The 22,982-nt window shown below is 34.4% G+C and overlaps 2 protein-coding genes across 2 annotated transcripts; both read right to left on the bottom strand.

The window, feature by feature from the left end:
* Positions 1-1,877: 1,877 nt before the first annotated feature.
* Positions 1,878-19,064, bottom strand: LOC120337988 (alpha-mannosidase 2C1-like). Its single transcript, XM_078117053.1, has 25 exons — positions 18,731-19,064; positions 17,847-17,975; positions 17,416-17,498; positions 16,868-16,988; positions 15,462-15,639; positions 15,069-15,161; positions 14,427-14,529; positions 14,073-14,179; positions 13,053-13,163; positions 12,237-12,446; positions 11,789-11,826; positions 11,383-11,440; positions 10,496-10,587; positions 9,864-10,041; positions 9,106-9,288; positions 7,724-7,898; positions 7,018-7,094; positions 6,369-6,574; positions 5,493-5,652; positions 4,868-5,004; positions 4,135-4,251; positions 3,958-4,037; positions 3,250-3,403; positions 2,594-2,686; positions 1,878-2,476 (listed from the first exon to the last, which is right to left on the bottom strand). Exons 1-25 carry the CDS (start codon positions 18,919-18,921, stop codon positions 2,359-2,361), a joined length of 3,192 nt encoding a protein of 1,063 aa, XP_077973179.1. The 5' UTR covers positions 18,922-19,064; the 3' UTR covers positions 1,878-2,358.
* Positions 19,065-21,182: 2,118 nt separating this feature from the next.
* On the bottom strand, positions 21,183-22,775 carry LOC120337862 (uncharacterized). Its single transcript, XM_039405763.2, has 2 exons — positions 22,648-22,775; positions 21,183-21,858 (listed from the first exon to the last, which is right to left on the bottom strand). Exons 1-2 carry the CDS (start codon positions 22,721-22,723, stop codon positions 21,554-21,556), a joined length of 381 nt encoding a protein of 126 aa, XP_039261697.2. The 5' UTR covers positions 22,724-22,775; the 3' UTR covers positions 21,183-21,553.
* Between the last annotated feature and the right edge of the window lie 207 nt (positions 22,776-22,982).

Genomic DNA, 22,982 nt, shown 5'->3' with positions numbered 1-22,982 from the left:
TATATATATATATATATAAATATTGCGCCCACAACAGATGGTGCTTATTCTGACATTGGGGTTATTTTAAAGTAAAGCATTATTTGAATATGACTTACGAAATCAAGTGCAAATGGGTATATTCGACTATATATAACTGTTTATGTTAGGCCTAGTTTCAAGCGAGGTTTACTACTATCCAGTTGTTTTTATGACTCAAACTGCACAAAGCAATACTTGCTGCTTGGATATAATATGTTTAGAGTTCATGTAACGTAGGCCTGTTTTTGCGAAAGCGTTTAACACCTTAATTAATCTTCCATATCGAGGTGGGAAGGTACCGGTAATGTACCTTGTTACACAATCTACGAGTTTGTAAAAACATAAATAATTGTTATTCGCACATATTCAGTTTTTAATGTCATTTCCAATTTTTGAAGTGTGTATTTGGCCAAAATATATATCATATCTTCGATGAAAGCAACAATTTGAAAACTACTGAACGCAACAATTTTTCATTTTGTATAATATTTTGCAATTTTAGGTTGACTAGCAAGAAAATCATTGAAGTTTTGAAGGTTGAAATTCCATGGAATATTCATTCTGCCCAAGCAACTTACGACGTACAATTTGGACATCTGGAACGGCCAAACCATCGAAACACTTCATGGGATAGTGCCCGGTATTTTTCCTTGACTAAATTTGAATTAGAAGTGTCTGTCCTTTATGGAACATGGAGAATAGTAATTATATTTCACCTGTTTATGATGAGGCGTTTTCATGTCTTCACTCTTGTCAAGGTCCTGCAAGAGCAGTCACTGATACAAAATGAGCTACTATTTAGGCTGGGATCTATCAGTACTACGTTATTTGGTAGGCATGCCATAGACTAGAGCAGGGATGGCGAACCTTTTTCAATGAATGGGTCAAAAATTATAATTTTATCGCGGAACAGAAGAGAGTGGGTCACAGATATTTAATTCACGTTTGTATCCATAAGATACTTCTGAAATAAATCTTATAAGCTGGTGTTGGTGTAGTTTTGGGCTTTACTTATGCAGCACTTCTATCAGGGACTTTTCATGGCACTCGGTTTTATGATATTAGAGTACGAAAACACGCACATGAATTACCAAAAACGTTTAGGATGATGCGTTAAATTATTTTACGGTTCTAGTGTTTGGAGGTAATTCCGCTTTGATAGTGTTATAATTTTCGATCAGCTTCCAATCACATTAAGCCACTTTTACACCGCCCCATTGTTATATCAGATTTCTAGATTTTTATTTCAAGTCTGAAAGTTTTTGTTTTCACAACGGCATTGTAGGCGAGAAACTAATAAAATGCAAAGTAGCATCTAGTTCTCGTATAACCCCTAAAACAGTCTGCAGATGCACTTCCAAAAAAGACAGGCGTTGCGAGAAATGAACAGATCAATTGCATTGTTATGTCATGAACGATGTCAGGCCCTATAGATGAATAACGGTACACAGCGGTGCATACATGCGTACAAGATTAGGGGTTTTGAAAATTACCATACCGGCCCGAAAATCAACATTTTGAACATGAGCGATCGCAGCCCTTCCTGACTGTCCAACTGACGGTAAATTATAATAGTTTAGTTATTGTTAGATTAATTTAAGGCCGGTTTTATCAATTTTTATCACTGATATGTTAGCAATCATTACAATTACAATCATTGAATGTTTAGCTTTTCCACAGACTAGTCAAAAGTACGAGGATTAAAAAAGAAATTATTGAAACAATGATTGTCTGGAATACACCCTGAAATTGATAAATTACCCATTTCGGGGTAATCACCCCCAGTTTGGGAACCATTGGTCTACACTATGTAAAAATAACTTCGAACTATATGTAGACAGATAGTAAAAAATGGCTTCTGAAGATACCACTTTTATTAGACTATCACCAGAGAATTATGATGGTATGCAGTGGAATTATTGTCTTATATATTCCAGTAACAGTACATTTAAATATATCAACAGGATGTCAGAGTTGTCACTAATACAGTGTACAGTGTACACACATATAGCACCAAAGCATTAGGCAAATTCAAATTAATAAATGATTCCAGTGCATCTAACAATGTGTTTCAAAAGCAAAGCATTACAATCAATATCAACACTGAATGAATGGATATATGGAGTATCATACTTCAGTGAGATAAATGCTGGCATTTTGAAAGACCTGATAAAATTGACTTGATGGCTTATACCGTAAAGATCAGGTGGCAAAATAATATCATTGAGAAATTGTTAAGATCTGTCCCAAGGAATAAAAGTATACTTGGCAAAATGACAATAGCAATTATTACAGACAATTATATTTCATGGACACATAAATAATCTGATGTGGGGTTCAATCCAACCAAACAAGAAAAGATTGAATTTGAAATGGTGAAAAAGAAGAAGTAAAGCTATGATTTTCATTGATTTCAATATCGCATGATTCTTTGGGTTCTTCTAGTATATTGCACCTAAACAAAAATAAGATAATAGATAAAGATAAGATAAAGAAAGATACCTATGGATGAGTGTAAATATTCGAAACTTATTTTTAAAATCCCATTATATATATTTCAGTGTGTACATACCTTTCAACTTTTTTAATACATGAATTGGAAAGTGTTATTTCACACTCTGTTGAACTCCCAAATGCTTCATAAAGTCTCAGTAGCATAGCATCCCTGAATTTAATTCAGGAAGCATAACTTTTCAAAAGAGCAAAGGATAGGAAAAACGCAAAATTGCAAGGAACACAACAACATCAGTTGAATAGATTTGGTTCGGCCAAGGGTACATCGTGCTAAGCATTTGGAACAAGTTTCGTTACCATGCGCGGGTTGGCAGGTTCATATTATGTCGAGGATAATTATGTGCAAGAGTATTGCCGTCTGACGTTGTGGGGTGGTTTACGTAGTCGCTAGTCGGTCATGACTTTCTCCAGCATCAAGTTCAATCAAAAGAAAGAACTTATTAACAATTTCTATACCCGACATGGACTAGTAACTGGACGAGAGGCCGTGGTTCACCATTTGACTATGCCTTCTTATTCGCTTTCTCCATCCCAAGGATTAATATGAGAATTCCTCCTTCATGCATAGATTATAGTTTTCAGTCGAATTCGAGTGAATTTTATCACTCCATCACTGCAAGCAACTGATTACTGCACTCTGCTTTAAATGAAGCATTTTTTTGCTGTTAAGAATGTGCTTGAACTCTAATAAACACCTACACAAAGACAACTCACTTATGAACATCTGATTTTTTACATGTGTCCAATATTACTGCATCAGTGTTCAGATTTGCCAATTTCAAGTCATTTTCAACTTTTCCTTCGAATGCTCGCAACGGGTTATTGAGTTGAAATGCTTGTTTTATGACACCTGATTCCTGTAAACTTTCTGCAGCAACCCATTTAATTGCATTAAAATTAATAAGTCAAAAATGTGCAATGCCTTAACACAGGTGTTGTGTAATTTCTTAATTCATTCTACAGTAATGAAGAAAATTTATTTAACGTGTGTATGGCTGTACCCAGAAGTTTAGTAATCTAGGATTATTTGAACAATAGGTACTACGTTTTTGGATGCTTCAATGCAATCATAATTTTGTACATACAGTTATACTTTATATCTTTAGTATGCGTGAACACATTTAAAAAAAGGGGGGGAACTCCCGTAGTGTGTGTGTACCAGGTTAGGGTTAGGCCATAATTTTATTCCGATTTTCCTTATTTTAGTTTTATTACGAGTTCGGGGAATGTCTGTGTTAGCTAAGTGAATATCCCCTTACCCATAGGTTTCAGTCCCTTTACACAACTTGATGTAAAGTGGACGAATAAAATTTGTTACCTCCATATTGATACACAGCGCCAAAAAAAGCACACACGAATGTATTCACAAAGATGAATTAATTTCTAATCACAAAGTAACATTCATATAATAAATGATCTCACTTGAATGAGGCATGACTTCATATGTAAATTCATGTTCACCCATATCTGCATTATCATCAGGTGCTTTTGGCGACCTCAATCTGTGAAAACAATACAAAGTCTACGTTTTCTAAAACAAGGTAGATTGACACTAAACAAATAATTGTATTCCCAACATATTCAACATATTACACTTACAGTGATAATCTCATGGTACTTCCAAACGTTGAATATCCATATTTACAATCATTGAGTATTGCAACACCACAATTATATTCTGATAAATCTGCCCATTTGTGAGCCCAAACTTCAAACCTGATAAAAATAAGTAAACACATCATTAAATAAATGGTAGCAGCAATGGGCTAGTGCAGTGGTTTCTAAACTTTCTTAAGATTACCAACACACCATGGTGTCTTTGATAACAAAAAACCTAATTTTGTTTATAACAGGTTTGATCAGTTGTTTTATTCAAGACATTTAAAACAAAAGACAAAAAACTAAAGTAAAAAGGTGCATTATGTTTATATCATTAAACAATTCACAGCTCATTAACTTTTATTTAATGTGGTCATCACAATTCCTTCTTAGTAAACACCTTTGCTTGCAATCCCAAGAAAACCACTAAGTAGGCTTTTAGGTTTGAGAATCGTGTCTTCGTAGAATGAGTGTTGGACCTAAGTAAGTTGACATAACAGGTGAAAGATATCCGAATCATAGTCTATTCCTACCACATAACCTACTAATGAAAAAAAACCAGCTTCAATAGTAACTCCTTCCGAATCAGTGACTGCTCTTGTAGCACCTTGTCAAAAGTGAAGGCATGAGAACACCTCATCATAAACATGTGAAATAGAGAAACATAATTGTTATTCTCCAGGTTCTATGAAGTAAAGACACTTCTAATTCAATGATAGACAAACTAAAATACCGGGCACTATCCCAAGAAGTATTTTGATGGTTTGGTCGTTCCAAATGTCCAAATTGTACTTCGTGAGTTGCTTTTGTAGAATGAATATTCCATGGAAATTCAACCTTCAAAAATTTATGATTTTCTTGCCAGTCAACCTATAATTGCAAAATATTATACGAATGAAAAATGGTTGCGTTCGATAGTTTTCAAATTGTTGCTTCCATCAAAGATGTGATATATATTTAGGCCAAATAGACACTTCAAAAATTGGAAATGACATCAAATTGCTGAATATGTATATAACATGACCAGTGTAGGAGAAACAATGTAATTAATAAGCATCTTCAACTTCTCTCTGGAAAACTTGAACGAGCATAATATCTCAATACCAAAATAAATACTTGTCATTGCACAACTGATACCCGTCCAATGAGACAGGTTTGAACTCTGTTAGGGATAGAAATGGGCAAAAATATCGCTGTACTCTTTCCGTCACTAGATGGTTAACTCGATTGATAGTCAGTTGCCTCCCCAAGAATCCTCCATCAAGCGTTTGCAACTTGTTACCTCCATTAATGACCAATCAACCAAAAAGGGATAGTTTGCCATCTGACCAAGTATAATAAAATATCTTGATACTTACAAATGTCTTAAACCTGATGACAGGAGAATCAGCATCCAGTTCTATAGTTTGTTTCAATTTGCTATTGTCGCCAATTCGTACAGAAAATTCTAGAATTCCACGCAGTTCACATGATTTTTCACTTACATGTAGTGGTTCAATAACATCAAGTACAGGTGACCTGTAATTCATTTTTTTATTGAAAATGGCCCCAAACTTTGTTGATGCCGGCAGGTATGTTTGTTATATATTAAAAGCATGTAAGAATGTTCATGAATCAAAAATGTATCGGATATAATAATCATGTGAATATTGATTGCCATGCAACATTGTTTGACTTGAACATATGAAGAACTAAATTGCAACTACTCTTCTTCACAGCATAGTTTTTCCTTATTACAAGGAATATACATCAGGTCCAAAAATTTTCACCCAAATTTATAAAACGGTAATAATATCTTTGCCTTCGTTTATTAATAGTTCCTATTGTGCTTGTAGTTCTCATTTATCATACAATAAAATTTAGTTAAACTTACAATTGTTATTACTATGAAACTGGGTGAAATTGTTTGGACACACTGTATACATATACCAAATGAATAAAATTTTCTTATTCATCCCAGTGAATCCCGTTAAGTGTACCGCAGCCTTTTCTATGGTTACCAGTACATGTCAGGTGTGGGAATAGTCACCAATTCTGTGTTTAAGATGCATGGATTTGACTATGTAATACGCATGGTTATTCAGCAAAACATTTCAAATTAAGTCTGATCTGTTATTACACATGGTTAAGCTAACAGTTTCACACTTGACCCTTGCAATTGTCGCGTAGTATATAGGATATCAGGTCTGCTCTTGTATTAATCTATCTATACATGCAGAAAATTATAGAATTACCTTGTTTCTAGATGATAATCCATAACATCCCATGCATCCCAAAACAATGGAACATCATCAAATAAAACCAATTGATTTCCAAAGTGAGAAGACTTTATCAATTCCTTGCTACCTTCTGCATTGTTCAATTGTAAACTGACTAATCGACCACCATTATCAAAAGTACATCTGAGCTTGCTGTTCCGTAATGATATCATACCATTTTTCTGAATGAATGATTGAAAACAATGCTCATCCCTAGGATTTACCCTGTTAGGAGCCTCTTGCCCTGTTAGTCTTGTCAGTTATGGGAATAGTTAATCAATTATTTGTTTTAAAGTCCATGCTTCCGAAAACAAATAACTAAATAATTCCACACCTGACATGGAATGGTAACCGGACAAGAGGCTGTGGTTCGCCATATGGTTAAGCAGTCTGTAAATCCAATTAAGCTATGGTATTGCAACTTAACTATTGACTTATTTTACAAAGAGAAATGAATGGCAATATACCGTAAGTAAGATTAATACCAGTTGAAATGGAAAAGTGTGAAAATTAATATCATACTTCATTTTACGGAGCTTACATCTAAAAATTGCATATGAATTTCAATTCAAAAGTCCACATTTTTAAACTTTGTTCCTTTTTTCAATACAGTTTAATAAATTACCTGCGGTTCCACAATGACTGGATCTGTTTCACAGATATGAATAGATGTCATACTCAAACTAGGACAGAAGATAAAAGCTGAAATGAAAAGTGAAAATATTCATAGAAGGTAGTGGATTAAATAGTTAACTATTTTATGACACATACATCCATCTTAAGATGGGAAAATACGCACTTTACATAAATTTTATTAACTAATTCTCAAAATCTGTGCAAATGCTAGACTGTTGGCGCATCGTGCTAAGCATTGTGGATGCAATTGCCATCGTATCTCTGATTGCCCCACTTGGGTTTAAATCCTGGGGGAGGGAGATTATGTATGATATTCTGAGAGGGGATTGCTAGACTCATTGCTGTCGCAATGAAGTTCACATAACCACAGGTCGTTTATTGCTTCCCCTACCAACGGGTCCATATATCCGAAACATCTGATTAACTATTCCTAGACCTGACATGGACTGGTAACCGGACAAGTGGCTGTGGTGCGCCATACGTATAAGCTGACTTCTCATCTCCCCCGGGATATATATAAAATTATATCCTAATAGTTAGTTCTAAAAATTACTAGTCCTTCAATGGCAATAAAGACGTTGGAATAATTTTCTGACTGTCAGTGCACATGAAGAAATTCATTTCACCACTCTATTACGGCATACAAATCTTTTGCACCATATACCAAGATATAGATAATATGAACATCAACTTACAAAGGGATTTATCAGGCAGCTCCACAACTTCTTTTCTATCCCAGGACAAAGAATTCAAAAAAGAAAACTCAGTTTTGTTCTTTGTATGTTTTATTAATGATTTATTGGCTGTATTTATTAAGATTTCACCACTTTTCATGATATCCTCATAATACTTGCAAGCGTCCTGGTTAACCTGCAATGATAAAACACAGTTTCAAGTTTGAAAAATATATATCATCATCAGCTATCGATAGAGTGGTGTATATAGGCTCCAGTAGAGTCATACCACTCAAAGAAATTATCAGTTTCAAATCCATTACCAATACTTATCATTAATTCTCATGAACCTAATAGGGCAACAGTGGATGTACAGTGCTAAATGTTTGAAAACACTCAAGATTAGGTGGATTATTTGTGAGAGGATTGCTGGATTCCTCATCGCCACAAGTTGGTTATGTTGATTATGTAACTTATGCACGGCGGTGTGGCTCAACGAACTAAGCGTTAGGAATACGCTCGCCACCGCACCTCTAATTACTCTGCTAGGTTCGCAGGTTCGAATCCCATGCAGGGATGGTTATGTGCGAGAGGATTGCTGGACTCCTCGCCGTCGTTGGGTGGTTCACGTAACCGCTGGTCGGTTACGGCTTCCTCCACCACCAAGTCCATGCTTCTGAAAACAAACAATATAACTAATCCCATACCCGACTTGGAATGCTAACCGGACGAGAGGACGTGGTTCGCCATATGGATAAGCCGTCTTATCGGCTTTCCTCTCCCCCAGGATAAATATGTAAATCCTATCCTAACTACCGGTTCGTTATGGCTTTCCTTCACCATCAAGTCCATGCATCTACAACGAATACTTGGGTAATTATTCCCATACACAACACAACACAGACTCGTAACTGGATGGCAGACTATGGTATGTTTCAGAGGTCTTATAAGTCTTTTCTCTCTGTGGGGGATGAATATGGGAATCCTATTCTGCCGAACACTGCTGTTCCGTTAGCTTCTTCGACGTGTTCCGCGGGACAGGGATCGAAATTGCGACTAAATTGGTCACTATGGCCTTCTCAGTCATAATTTGACGACTCTGGGTCGTGAATTTGTTTCCCAACTGGCGACAAAAAAGCAAACAGGTCTTGCTACCTGAACAGGCGGACAGGCCTCAGTCAAAAAAGCATGGAGTTTTCGTTAACCGTTTAATAACGTCACCCAAATCTTTTAATTTTCATGTTTACAGCAACCTTTTTAATATTACCATAGACTAAATTTTTTGGAAGCCGTCCATCAATTTTAGGCAAGATGAAAGAAAAGCATAGGAGTTCCGGGGCAAAAAAAGTTTGATAAAGAGCTGATAAAGAGTATTAAATGATTTAATGCAATACTCTTCATACCAGTTCAATTGAGCTTCCGGGCAAAACATCATGAAATTGATTTAATAAAAGTAACTTCCACAGTCTATCAATTTCTTGTCGAGGATATGGCGGAAAATCTTTTTTCTTCTGAGATTCAGCAAGAGTCCACATGAATTCAATATTGTGTAGAAGAATTTCACATTTTCGATTGAACTTCTTGATCTTAATTTTAAAAATATCTGCTGGTTGGAAAAATTATTTCACTACTTTCTTCCTATAAAAGACAAATGTGTGCGTTGTTAGCCACATCATGTGAGTTACTTGAAAAAAAAAATTGTTCTTGACAAGTGTTCTTTATAATCAGCCACATGAACCAGCAAGAATTGAAAAAAATTTATACAAACCTGCAATAACATACATGTACAATAAGCTTACTCATTAAAATTCCTATTGTAAATGTAGCTTCTACAATTCATTTGCAACCATGCATTGACAGTTTGGAGCATTGTGATGAGCTTTGTGAACATACTTGCAATTTCACCACCGTAATCAACTCACAGGTTCAAGTCCAGTGTGGAATAATGTGGGGCAAATGAATTGCTGGACTCTTCACCATTGGCGGTATTAGCTAGTCACTAGGATACAACTTCCTCCACTCCGACAGCAGAGTTGAAAAAATCTTATTTTACCATCAAAGCCCATGAAAAAGGAAATGTTGACTGCCCTTCACATCGAGATAAATGAAAAAATCTTATCGCAGTTTGAGGATTTAAGCTATTAAACGAATAGAAACATACTTTTGCTTGTGTTGTATAAGTTCCATTGTGAAGTTCTAGAAATAATTCACCAACCCATGTACAAAGTTTATCTTGTGTTTTGACAACGTCAGCAAAGAACTGATCCGGAGTCGACATTTTGACTTTCGGAAGTCCAGCACAATTACTCATACGTGACAATCGATGAAGCATGCCTTCCCTATTGTTATACACATAGTTATAGAATGGGTTATGAAAATGTTATACCCTGCTGTATTTTGATATTTCCTGTTACAAAAAAATAACAGATTCACAGGTTTGAATGCTGTAGTGAATAATTATGTGATAAGAAGTTATACTTTTTTCAATCAATTCTATGCATTTTAAATGAATTACTAAGTAAAGGTTCCTTTAATTAACAGTCATACCGGGTAACCGAATAAATGCTGTGTTTCGCCTTATGGTAAAGATGTCTTATTTACATTCATGAATAGACAAAAATAAAAATTATATGCTTTCTGTTAAGATAAATACGTAGGTAAACGATGTACCTAGGTAAAATGAAAGATATAAAGGACGTTCGGTATATATATATATATATATCGTAGGCTATGATAAGGTGAATGTGAACAGGTACAAAGTATATTACAATAAACAGTCTAAATACTACTAACGTCGGGCCTCCACCACCATCTCCAAAACCAAACAAGAAAACCGAAGTGTCAGATCTTCCTTTGTCTTTGTGATTACTCATTGTTTTCAACAACTGCAAAAATAAATTGCTATTAAGGACAATAAGCTCATTTTTATTCTAGGATAGAGAGAAGTCAATATCAAATTCTAATTATATGGTATGCAATTGTCCTTCATCCATTTACCAGTCATAACCACACAGCAGTTCTGCGTATTACCCTATGATGGCGAGAAGTACAGCAATCCCCACAGACTTGACTATCAACAATGTGATAGCGAGTGTTCCTACCAATGAGCTAGAAATAAGATTCAGTGCTTAGATTCCTTCGAGAATGGCAGTTTGTATAATCTCTGTTATTTATAATCACTTTGGTACTCCCGAAGTATGTGAACCAAGATCGCGGACACTTGACTGTATTATGTGCCTGGTTAGGGTTAGGCATTAATTTTATCCCAAATTTCCTTATTTTAGTTCTATTACTAGTTCGGGGACTACCCACGTGACTTCCGTAGTATTTGTACCTGAAATTATGGCCTAACCCTAACCTGGTACACACACTACGCTCCAGTGTCTGCCATCTTAGTTCACATACTTCAGAGGAGTACCATCACTTTAGTAATAATTTAAGCTGGACTAACTTGAAAATTTGCTGGCTCTACCAAAACAATTACGACATGCATTTATCATTCCATGTTTAATAAATGACATCTTTCATGATTGGAGAGAAGATGATTTCATTTGTACTTTGTTTAATACAGCCAGACTCATTTTCAAAAACTACTCAGAATATATGTATATTTATTACTATGACAAAACCAAAACTGTTCCCAAAGAAGTTTGCTATAATGGTGAAAGTTTCAGTATTACCTCTTCTGGCTTTACATGCATTCCATAACTGTCACCGGGTGGAAAGTGGCAAATCACTCTGAGAAAAAAGGAGAATCATAAAACTGAAATGTCCAAACTTATTTATCACTATCTCAAGCCAACAAATTAAACCAGATTCAATGGGGCATAATACATAATCTGTCAAAATTTGACTCACTGACTATGGTCACTGATTACCACGTGTTGGTTATTGTTAATTACTATGCATCCCATTGACACACGCATTCTCATGTCTTGGTATTTTTTCAAAGCTAATCAAGTACATTTTATTTTGCAGTTACAACAGTCACAGCCATCAAAACACACACATTCTCATATCTTGGTAGTTTTCAAAGCTAATCAAGTACCCAAGAACATGCAATTTTTCTTTATAATTGAATAATACCTTGAACCATCGATTCCTTCCCAGTGAAATGTGTTATGCTGGAAAAAATGTTGTAGTGAAAATGTTAGCTATTATTGATTATAGTAATGTAGTATAGTTGTCTAAAATACCTGGTCATGGCTCAATCAAAACAGTATAGGATTATAAAAGTAGGTATTCCTAATATTTCCAAAAGTTGGAAGAGAAATTGTTCCCAAGTTAACAATGAATCTATGAGCATTGTACTAGGGTACGTAGTACTAGGGAAAACTACGACACATTCAGCGATAGTAAAACACGGTGTGGGCGAGTAAGTGGGTCCTACAGCAACCCAGTGTTAACTCGTCAAGGAAATACACTTCATGAGTTGCAATTCTTGTATGATTTGACCATAACAAGAGTTTCAGCTTTGAATCATTTGCCATGAAGACTCCTAGGTCCTAATGTTTTTTAACTAAAACATACTTACAGGAAAAGTGTTGACCAAGTTCCATGATAATTTCTGAGTCAAAAAATTATGTATTCCTGCTTCATTCATTATTTGTGGAAGATTAGCAGAATATCCAAATGTATCTGGCAACCAGAATTCTTTGCAAGTTATACCAAATTCCTCGAGGAAAAATCTTTGTCCAAACACAAATTGTCTAATCATAGATTCTCCACTTGGAATGTTTCCATCCTATGAAGAATACATTTTGCTAGCATAATATAGACTAGGGTTGTGCAACTTGTGGCCCGCGGGCCAAATGCGGCCCACAAAAAAAATAGTGCTGAAAAAGAAGTGCCAATTTTAAATGGTGTGCAGCCTACGGAATGAGTTTTTAATTTAGTTTAATCTGGTACATTCTGGTAATTCCAATCCATTTGCGTTGCAAAGCCTATACCCGAGTTCAATTTATTATCTATGCATATGATGTTACAATTCCCTCTAACACTTAGCTTGTGCGGAGTGAACAACGCATGTCACAAGATCAATAGCCAAAAATTGTCGTGTCTGCAACTACTAGAAAGTCTATGTTTAATAGAGGTGCGGCCCGGGTCTCACCTACTGTATTAAAGGTTACACACCCCTGATATAGACATGAAAATATTGGCAGTAGATGGTAGTGTATTGGTGTTTCATTGTATATGTTTCTCAGTAGACAATTGCACAACACAATCTGATATCTAAATATTTGCTAAATTGTTATGCAGGTTTGTGCAAACAGATATTTGGAACATGAAAATAATATTCTGGGCTTTTTAGGATTATTGACAATAATTTTATAAAAAAATTACTATCTACCATTTCTATCCATGTTCCTCCTACAGGAATAAATCTTCCTTCTTTGACATAAATTTTCAATTTCTTGTAGATTTCAGGATAATTTTCTTTTACCCATTCAAACTGTTGTGCCTGGCCAAACAAAAAAATGTATCTAATAGAGCAGATATTGCTATTTCAGCATTTGGCACATTGTGCGAATTTTTGCGAATTGTTAAAAACCTGCTTGTTACCGCACCTCTGATTATCCCGCACAGGTTGGAATGCTGTGGGATTCAATTATATGCGAAAAGACATAGGAAGGCTCAAGCAAGTGCTGGTCAGATATGGTTTCTATCATATCTTCTATTCTATCTTAATAAATCCACACATCTGGAACAAATAACTGGTAAACTATTCCCATACCCGACATGGACTAGTAACCAGATAAGAAGTTATAGAACTAGGATAGGATTTACATATTTACCCCGGGGGAGAGGATAGCCAATAAGACGGCTTAATCATATGGCGAACCACAGCCTCTTGTCCGGTTACCAGTCCAGGTCGGGTAGGGGATTAGTTAGCCAGTTATTTGATTTCGGAAGCATGGACTTGATGGTGGAGGAAGCCGTAACCGACCAGCGTTTACGTGAACCACCCTACGGCGGCGAGGAGTCCATCAAATCTCGCACATGATCATCCCCACATGGGAACCTGCGAACCCCAAAAGGGTAATCAGGGATGCGGTGGTGTGCGTATTCCTAACGCTTAGCACGATGCGCCATACCGCCGAGGCAACATATGACTCAACATATGATTAGGCTTTCCTCTGCCACAAGGATAATTATAAAAATCTGGAGCAATGAAAGAACATCGATAACAAGAATCTTTAAGAATAGTAATGCAAAATACATTAGACCTAATGTTAGGATTGACAACAATATTTCTTACATAACGGCTTCCATGGCTCCACCTAACTCGGCTCAGGGATTAGTCCCCTTCTATTCTAAGTGAGTATACGTAACCTTGCTTTGAGCAAATTTCCATACGAGAAAATTTTACCTGAGAGCAAACAAATGTAAAATCAGGAAACTTATCCATGAGAGTGAGTGTTGATATCCAACTCCTTGCACATTTATGAATGGTTTCAGAGTATGGCCATAACCATGCTGAATTAATGTGAAAAGAAGATTACATAATAAAGATATACATATTAAAATAAAGTAATATCAAATTTCTCAGCACTAAAAAAACTTTATTATGAGAAGAATTTCTTTTAATTCAATCTATTGCACTATAGGAGAGGTAGTGGTGGGCATGGAGGTTAAATTGGATATAATACTTCTAGTTTCGTTGGTTTTAGCTTAGATGATATAAAATTTTCATATTAGAGGTAAAAATGGTCTTTATGCATACCAGAATCAATGTGGCAATGTCCCATAGCATGAACAATGTGTTCTCCATCTCTTGTCTTTGTGGTGAAAAACTTTTTCGATATATCTCTAGCATTCGTGTACCCCTGATGTTGGAAAGGAATCATCAAAATTTATATACGGTAAGCGTAAATGGAGAAACCAAAAATGACGATTGCAGAAAAATTAATCTTTAGTTGATATGTAATTTGAATACATTTTTCATCATAAGAATGATGCAGCAAGGCTGCGTAAAATGGATCTTAGTGGAAAGAGTGCAGTGGCTAAACATAATGTTACATGCAATATGTCAGTGGTTCTCAAACTTTTAAGCCCTTTTTTCGGTGTCAAGTCTCGCACCCCACCTCAAAAATAACTATCTAACAATGAGCTATGCATAACAGATGGTGATACGTGTGTATGGAGCTTAAATATCTAAAATACAGCAATGTAAATATTCAAAATAGGGCAGGCAAGATCAAATCTAACAAATATTTTTATTTTTAATTAGCTTCACACCCCCTCAAAAAATTGTCTACACCCCCCTTTAGGGGCATGCCCCACCGCTTGAGAGCCACTGCTATATTTAATATGCTAAATTATTTTATAATTTAAGTTGTAAATAGTAAGTCTGTATATTACATACCTGCTCAGAAAATTTAGATTTAACTAAAATGTTTATGATTTCATTTGCAGAATACAGTGCTTCAGTACTTCTCTGAGAATCTTCAGGCAGAGACTGTCAAGATAAAAAAAATAACTTATTTATTTGAACAATAAAAGAACTTCGACTTATAAAATCCTGGTTTAAAATAAAAATTACAATGCCATGAAGTAACACAATACATACTACAAGGTAAAAATGATCTAAGATTGGATCAGCCTCAAATACAATAGTCATATTTTGTTTCAAATATATAATGATACATTCTAAATCAGAAAATAGGAGGGCAATGGAAATATAAAATAACTGCAAACAGTATCGTCCTATTTATAATCTAGGTTACTTTAGTTACTACCTTCATACTGTATATCATACCTTTGCCAATTCATGAAGTAGACACAAGTCAAGAAAAGTGTTGTATGCATCTGAGTTGAGCGTTACAATTTCAGCTTTTGTCAACGTAAACATTTTCTTTAGATCAGTCGGATTTATCATTCCATTCTTTCCTTCACCGAGAAGACGATTACAAGATACAGAAATGTATAATGTAACACTAAAATTCAAAATATGGCTGTACATAACTATGCAAACAATGATGAAAAGTAAACTTTACTTAGTAGAGTATTTATGTTGTAAAAAAAGCAACTAACATGAAGTTGTTAATGTTTCGAGAGAAGATGGCATTAATTTTGTGAGACTCTGTTGAGTACGGAGCTTTTAGAATTCGGTCATTAAATCATATTCAATTCAATGTATTTTCAAACACAAATCACACAAGATCAAAAAGCATAATGTGCATTTTAGACTACTTTTGTGAATAGCATAAAAATGGTAATAAATAAGTATTCTGACAATAAAGATGAAGGTATGACTAAAGTCAAAGGACTAGTTTGCGGCTTGTCTTGCCCAGTAAAATGATGTGATATTTTCGCATATTTTTTGCATTTGTATCATTTATTATTTTGCTGGTTAGAAAAATAAACCTGACTATGACTATGACTTTGCAATTGCATCACAGGTTAGTTAGAGATATCAGATCAAAGAGGAAGTATGTACGCATGGGTGGTTGAGTTACTTCGAAAAACTCATACTCATACAGACAGGTACAGCTACCATGTTTCCCCAAAAATAAGAATGGGTCTTATTTCAACTTTCTTCCGTAAAATAACAGTCAGGCTTATTTTCGGGGAATGTCCTATATTTTCATTTATCAAAAACCAAATTACAAAGTGGAGAATTAGGAAATTTGAAAATCTACAAAATATGAAAACCGATATCCATTTATGCTACTTATGAATAACACGTTTTTATTCAAAATAGCTGCAAACGTAGATCATCTAACATTTAAAACATGTAGGAGAGATTTCATGCCATCGGATATGTCAAAAAAAATTCGCTTCATTGACTACTGGGTCTTATTTCAAGGAAGGGCTTATATTAAAATCATTTTTAAAATTCAGACTTGGTCTTATTTTCAGGAAAACACGGTAGTAATACTTTTACTGCAAAATTATTGTCAGGGTGAAATTTCCTACATTTCAGGTACATATTTGAATTCAGTAGTATTATCAACTTCAATTACAAAATTGTGGTATAGTTCCAGATTTCTGGTTAGTAGGGCCAAATCTATACTCTTCAACCTCACATCGTTCACCCAGCTTTTATGTTACGCAACAACATTTATACAATAATGATGAAATAGTATATTGATCATCACCACTGTTTGTCTAAATATTGCCTGTTGCAGGCATGGCAGAACATGTAAGGTTTAAATCTTCTACCTTCTATCATTGTGTTGTTGAAATTTTTCATAGATGTTGTAACGTTTTTTCACGCCAAACTCATCTTCATAATTCAAGCTAAATACAGGCTTGTTGTTTCGCCATATCAATCCCTCGCAACCTCAAAAATTATGCATGTTTAATTTATTTCTCTAGTATAGGACTAAGAAATTTTATTTTTGAAGAGCCACATTCAGAAAATCTTTTTGCTGAATTGACAAAATAGGCCTACTCAACTTTTACAAAAGACCATAACATATTATTGTTACCTTAGTTAAAATTTAATATGGCTGACATTGTTAAATCGAAGATTAAAAAACTTTAATATAAACCTAACAATTCATAGTTTAGATACTTTAATTCCAGATAAATGAGGAATATATTTCATTTTTCATTTCTAAATTTTCATATTTTTCTTCCAAGAGCACAAGTATGCACAAAATGCTTTGGTGGGCCGTAGTGTGCCCATAGCTGCTCCAGTACAAATAAATTTATTATTCTATCAAGTATAATATATATATATATTCATCATATAGTGAAATGATTACCCATGTCCCAAATAAGTTGGACTTTCTCTCGGATCCATGAAGATGGTATTTCAATGGACAGTTTGAACCAATGTCTTGAAAATCTGAATATAAATAGTAATATAGATTGAGTAATATTATAGAGAAGAATAATGTGAAGTAAATCTGACATTATTTTCAATCAGTACATTACAAAATTAGGATTTTATATGGAATAGAGGAAATTTATGAAAAAAACAATTAGGCTAATCATATAATGTAAACTCTATTACAACCTTGAAACAAATGTGTGATGTATGACTAAAATTAACCTGTTGTACCAATAAGACAAATATTAGCTGAACTCGTGTTTGCAAATATCTGAAAACCGTTATTGTTTGAGGATTTATAAACAACACCTTCAAAAAAAAACACTTTATAAATTCATGTAAAAATAATGTAATAAATCTTACGTTGGTCCGAAATTATCACCGACAATAAAATTTTTAAAATGATTTTCACATTTTGATATTTCCTGAAAGGTTGAATTTGTTGGTCCAAAATGTTTAATCAACATAACAGGAGCATGTCGTTGATATAACCTTGAAAATTAACAATGAAAAATTAATATTTAGCTGAATTTGATAAATGGTATTTGCTGAAAGAGATTCATATTATTAAAACATAATCAGGTCACATGATTTTAATATACTTATTTGGCTAATATGTGACACTTGAATATTGGAGTAATAAAATGTTAATAAGTTGGAATCAGAAAAAATCAGTCTATTTACAACTTATGAATAACTGAAAGTTGAGCAATTAAACAAGCGGATGACTATAAAAGCTGGGCTGTGCTTAGGAAAGTAAGGATAAGAAGATTTGTATATGGAGGTATAGGCCTTGCAAATGTTTCGGCTCATGAAGGCCCGGGTGAGAATATGCAATTATTAACAATAGGCAATGCAATAGAGGGGAATTTAAAAGTTTCAACTTATGGTGCAATTGTTATAAAACCAAGCCAAATGCATGCCGAATAAGTGTCTCGAAAACATGTTACCCTTTTACGACCACAAAATCTCTGATTAATTATGTCCAAACACAGTATTATTGCAATAACATCCTGATACTTCATAACTGAAGTGAAAATAGATTTGCGTACTCCAGCCTGCGTGGTTCGAAAGGTATGACATATTAGTTCAGTATTCAGAACTGAACAATTTCTTGAGATCAAACTGACGAACATTAACTAAATAATCGATTCAAATCAATGCAGAATACTGATATAGTTCTGTCAAAATACTTGTAATGTCATATTATGGGCTGCAGTATTAAATAATGAAATAAGCTTGCTTACCTTCCAAATATGTTTACATCAGTAAAATAAATTGGTGATAAAAATTTGTCTACTCTCCCCAAAGTTGTTCTTCTATGTTTCAATGTAACATGGTGGAAAGGGGAGTTGCCATTGCTAATCTCCATCGATTTGCGGGCCAACTTCTCCCCCCAATTATCCCGCGATGACGAAGCGATACGTTTATTGGCCATGGATTATATTGTACGATCAAGTCCAATTCCAGAAGTCTGCAGTTGCAGCGTACTAATACCAGACTATCTAAAGCTTGTCAAATCAAGATACGAATTTTTATACAGAAGGTAGTAAATTGGATATTATAGGGGAATCCCCCGAAATATCTTGCACCTCGCAGGCAGTGAAGCAATAACTCATACATGTCAAACATATGTAAATTTTAATGAATTCTGGAACATCAAATATTATTTTTTAGAATATTTGAAAAATAAGAATAAAATATTATAAATTGGTTACATGACAGGGTCTCTGCTTTGACCCATTCTTTTTAAAATACGTTAGCCACTCGGGCGGCCTCAAGTAATATATATGTCAATTATTTTAACATAAAATCACTCACTAAATGGGTTTAGTTCTAAAATACCTGGCTGATAACTCTTCTCATTAATATGACATTTAGTAAATCACTAAAATTAACCGTAATCTATGAATGATTTATTTTTTTTTATTTATTCAAAACTTTTTGTGGGCTCTATGTGATTGATTTTTCACTTCGAAATGTTGTGTGATACCCTCTTGAAATTTATTACTAACTATTTTTAGCGATCCTTCGACCTTTCTCGTGCTACTCTCTTGCAACGCGAAAGTCGGGAAGTTTTATAATGGTACCGGTGCTGTGAAAGGTAAGGTAGACTAGACAGACAACTGCTTCGCTTTAGTCTTCGTATCCATATATTTGAGCATTGCTTTGTTTCAATATCAGATGGCCCATCAAATAGGGATACATAATTTTAGTTATACAGTGTAATACATTACAAGATGCCCTGCGAATTGATTGATTTTATAAGAAAATCGCAGTATTATCCAATATCTCTAAATATTTGTTCTAGTGCCCAACGTCATTATAAATGAAATCAAAATAATAATAAAATTATGTAAAAAATTGGGCTTTCCGGAAGTGTGTGTACCAATATGGAGGTAACTAATTTTGTTCGCCTACTTTACATCAAGTTGTGTAAAGGGAAGCCCACGGGCAAGGAGTATACTCACTTCGCTAACACCGACAGTCCCGAGCTCGTCATAGAATTAAAATGGGGAAAATCGGGAAAAAATTATGGCCTAATCTGGTACACACACTACGGGAGTACCAAAAATTGTACGAAAAGCAATTTGAATTAAATCCCCCTTTTTCAGACGTCTGAAATATTCTTCCTAAACCTGCCATTAAAAATGTATGTAAAGTTTATATTTTAAAGAATTTTACGAGTTGGCGCTCAAAAACTGGTCTTCTCTGGTCTTTTTCGGAAATTAATTTTTGATCGCTATTCTCCCGCGTGTGTTTTCATGAAATGAGCAAAAATGATATTTGAATGTATAATTAAGGAGATAAACTGAAAAATATAAAACTATAAATACATCAATATATGATAATGCGATAAGACCCTTCAAAGAAATAGCCATTCGCCGCCATGCCAAACATGATACCAGTATAATAATTCTTTAAACGAAGATTGTTCTCACGTTAAAATTTGACAAAATACTTAATTTATAAGAGGTAAACTTTCTTTTATTGTATGCATTATTTTTACACGCAAACGCTGTTAACATCAGGAATTACCATAAACGTTAACAATTTCTCATTAGCCGGAGTCGATCAACACTAAGTATTCGCGTGATAATGTAATAAACAAGTTAAAAGAACAAAAAAATTATTCGGAGCAATGAAAATATCAACACTTTAATTTCATTTCATCTTAACTTCAAAAAACTAATTGTAATAACGAACAATGCCGCATCTTTTTGACTTTGCCTAGTTCAATCAACATAGTTCTCAAAAATTGGGGCCAGAAAATTGGTTCCAGTATATGCTTCCTCCATATTTACGTTGTTACAGTAATTTCACCTAAGCCCTGTCAAAATTCGTCAACATCTTCCAAATTACTTTGAACTCCAAGTCAAATATCAATCAGTCAACTGCGCCCTGTCTGTGGGTAGTTCAGTGGTTCCCAACCGCGCCCTAATGCAAGAGGCCTGCAGAGCGGTTGGGGCGGGGACACAATGCTAGGCACAAGTTTTCACGCGTTTCATTTTTTATTTTAGAAGAGCCATAAAATGTCGGGAACCACTTTGTACAAAAAGTATTAGTACTCTTTGAACTGTATATGTATGTTCCAATCAAGCATTAACCGAGTTTTCATAAATTTTTCCAGCTATTTTTGAGTTACTTTGTTTAAGATTGTCATAAATGCCTTTTTGAAATAGCATTAACACGTCACACTTCGAATTTAAAAATGTATTAGACACACATAACACATACACATATATTCTGCACACATATGAATCAAGAAATTTTGTGTTGCGTGTAAAACTATTTACAACGATCTATCATAACTAAATAAAATAATAAATAAATCGATTTGAAGGCTGAATTATTAACAGGGATAAAGGTACGAAAAGTTAACATACAAGTCTCAAAATTGATCTTTTGTTTTTATAAAAACTCATTCATCGTTTATATATGTTCATGGTATTCTGTGTGCACAATATTTGCAAGTTTATTTATGACTTTCCATTACAATGCAGTGCATCGTTCGAACGCAAGTTGAATGCGTTTTGCCATAGTTCACGCATACAAAGTTGAAAATTTGTTTATCCGAGAACCAAAAACTTTTTACATCCCTTTTTCCGACAAACATGGCAATGATATTTATTTCTTTTATTGACGCATTTCCCCAAATATCTTCCTCTGAAGTGATTCCATTCGCAATAGTTTTGGCAGTAGATGACTCGCTTGAATTTAGATTTGGGCTTCACTGATGCAACGGTGGTAGTCGGGGTGGAGTTCAGCGGAATAGTATTCGTTGTTAACTTCACTGGTGCAACGGTGGTAGTTGTGGTGGAGTTTATCGGAATAGTGTCATTGAATCTATCTTTGCTCAATGCTGCGACAGATGCTGAAATGATAAATAAGTTTCAATACATTAAGTTTTGCTTACAAAATTGTTGGAAATTAGGACCGAGTTTGAATAATGAATAAATGGAGTAGTAGCCTATCACACGTACTTTGTGCATATATGTATACGACTCCGATTGGTGATTTGGTATATTAAAAATAAAATACTAAACTGTATATATATTCATAGTCACCATATATGCATTCTAAATTTGCTGATTTATCCTTAATTTTTATATTTCTGAATTCAAATATTTTTGATATATATATATGTTACATACAATACAATACTTTATTTTGAAAACTTTGAATCACACAACACAGGATAAAGAAACACACAGAATAGTTTTCGGCTATGGTAAAAATCTTGAATGAAGTTTAAAACATTTACAGGAAGGTGGTGTACACAAAAACAATATATTCATTGTGTAAAGTTGGACGGTTGATCAGTTATTAGAGTATTACACTGCATGCATAATCATTTATAATTATATGACGAGTCGAACGAATCTATAAAATGCGGGGTACTGAGGAATCTGTGAAAACATTAGGTGATAAATTGACAAACACACAGAAACAGAAAGTTAGATTACAGTTTGCTTAAACTATTCAAATTTTGTTGCGTTGTCAAAGAAGTCGCTAATCCTTTACGTTGCTTTGACAAGTCGGTTGAATCAAAAAATTATAATTCATTTGTGACCAAAGCTATAAGTATTAAACTGGGTGGCCTCACGTTTGTTTTTGTGCCGAAATTGTATTATATGTTATGATGTCATGCTATGGAACTTACCTGCTGTCGAAGGCTTTGATACGGTCATGACCACAACGGCAAATAATGTGCCAAAGGCGATTATACCGAAGTTCATTTTCAAGATCAAACAATTTTAAATTACTAATCTGCAAAACAAATACATTGTTAACTTGAGAATTTAGACTTAATTTATTGGTATACCCAACCGATATAAAATTTATTGAATATAACTGCCTATTTACGTGTGTTTCCCTCTTATTTTTCAAAATATCAACCAGATTATTTACTTTTAGCCGATAAATCTAAAAAGTTGACACATTTGTTCAACTCGCAGTTTCGCTTGGTTTTAAAAGTTACAATAATGGTACTTCTAA

This window comes from Styela clava, chromosome 10 (assembly GCF_964204865.1).
Source record: "Styela clava chromosome 10, kaStyClav1.hap1.2, whole genome shotgun sequence".
Lineage (NCBI taxonomy): Eukaryota > Metazoa > Chordata > Ascidiacea > Stolidobranchia > Styelidae > Styela > Styela clava.
The sequence above is the reverse complement of the archived record's forward strand: the minus strand, read 5'-3'. Positions and strand labels throughout refer to the sequence as shown.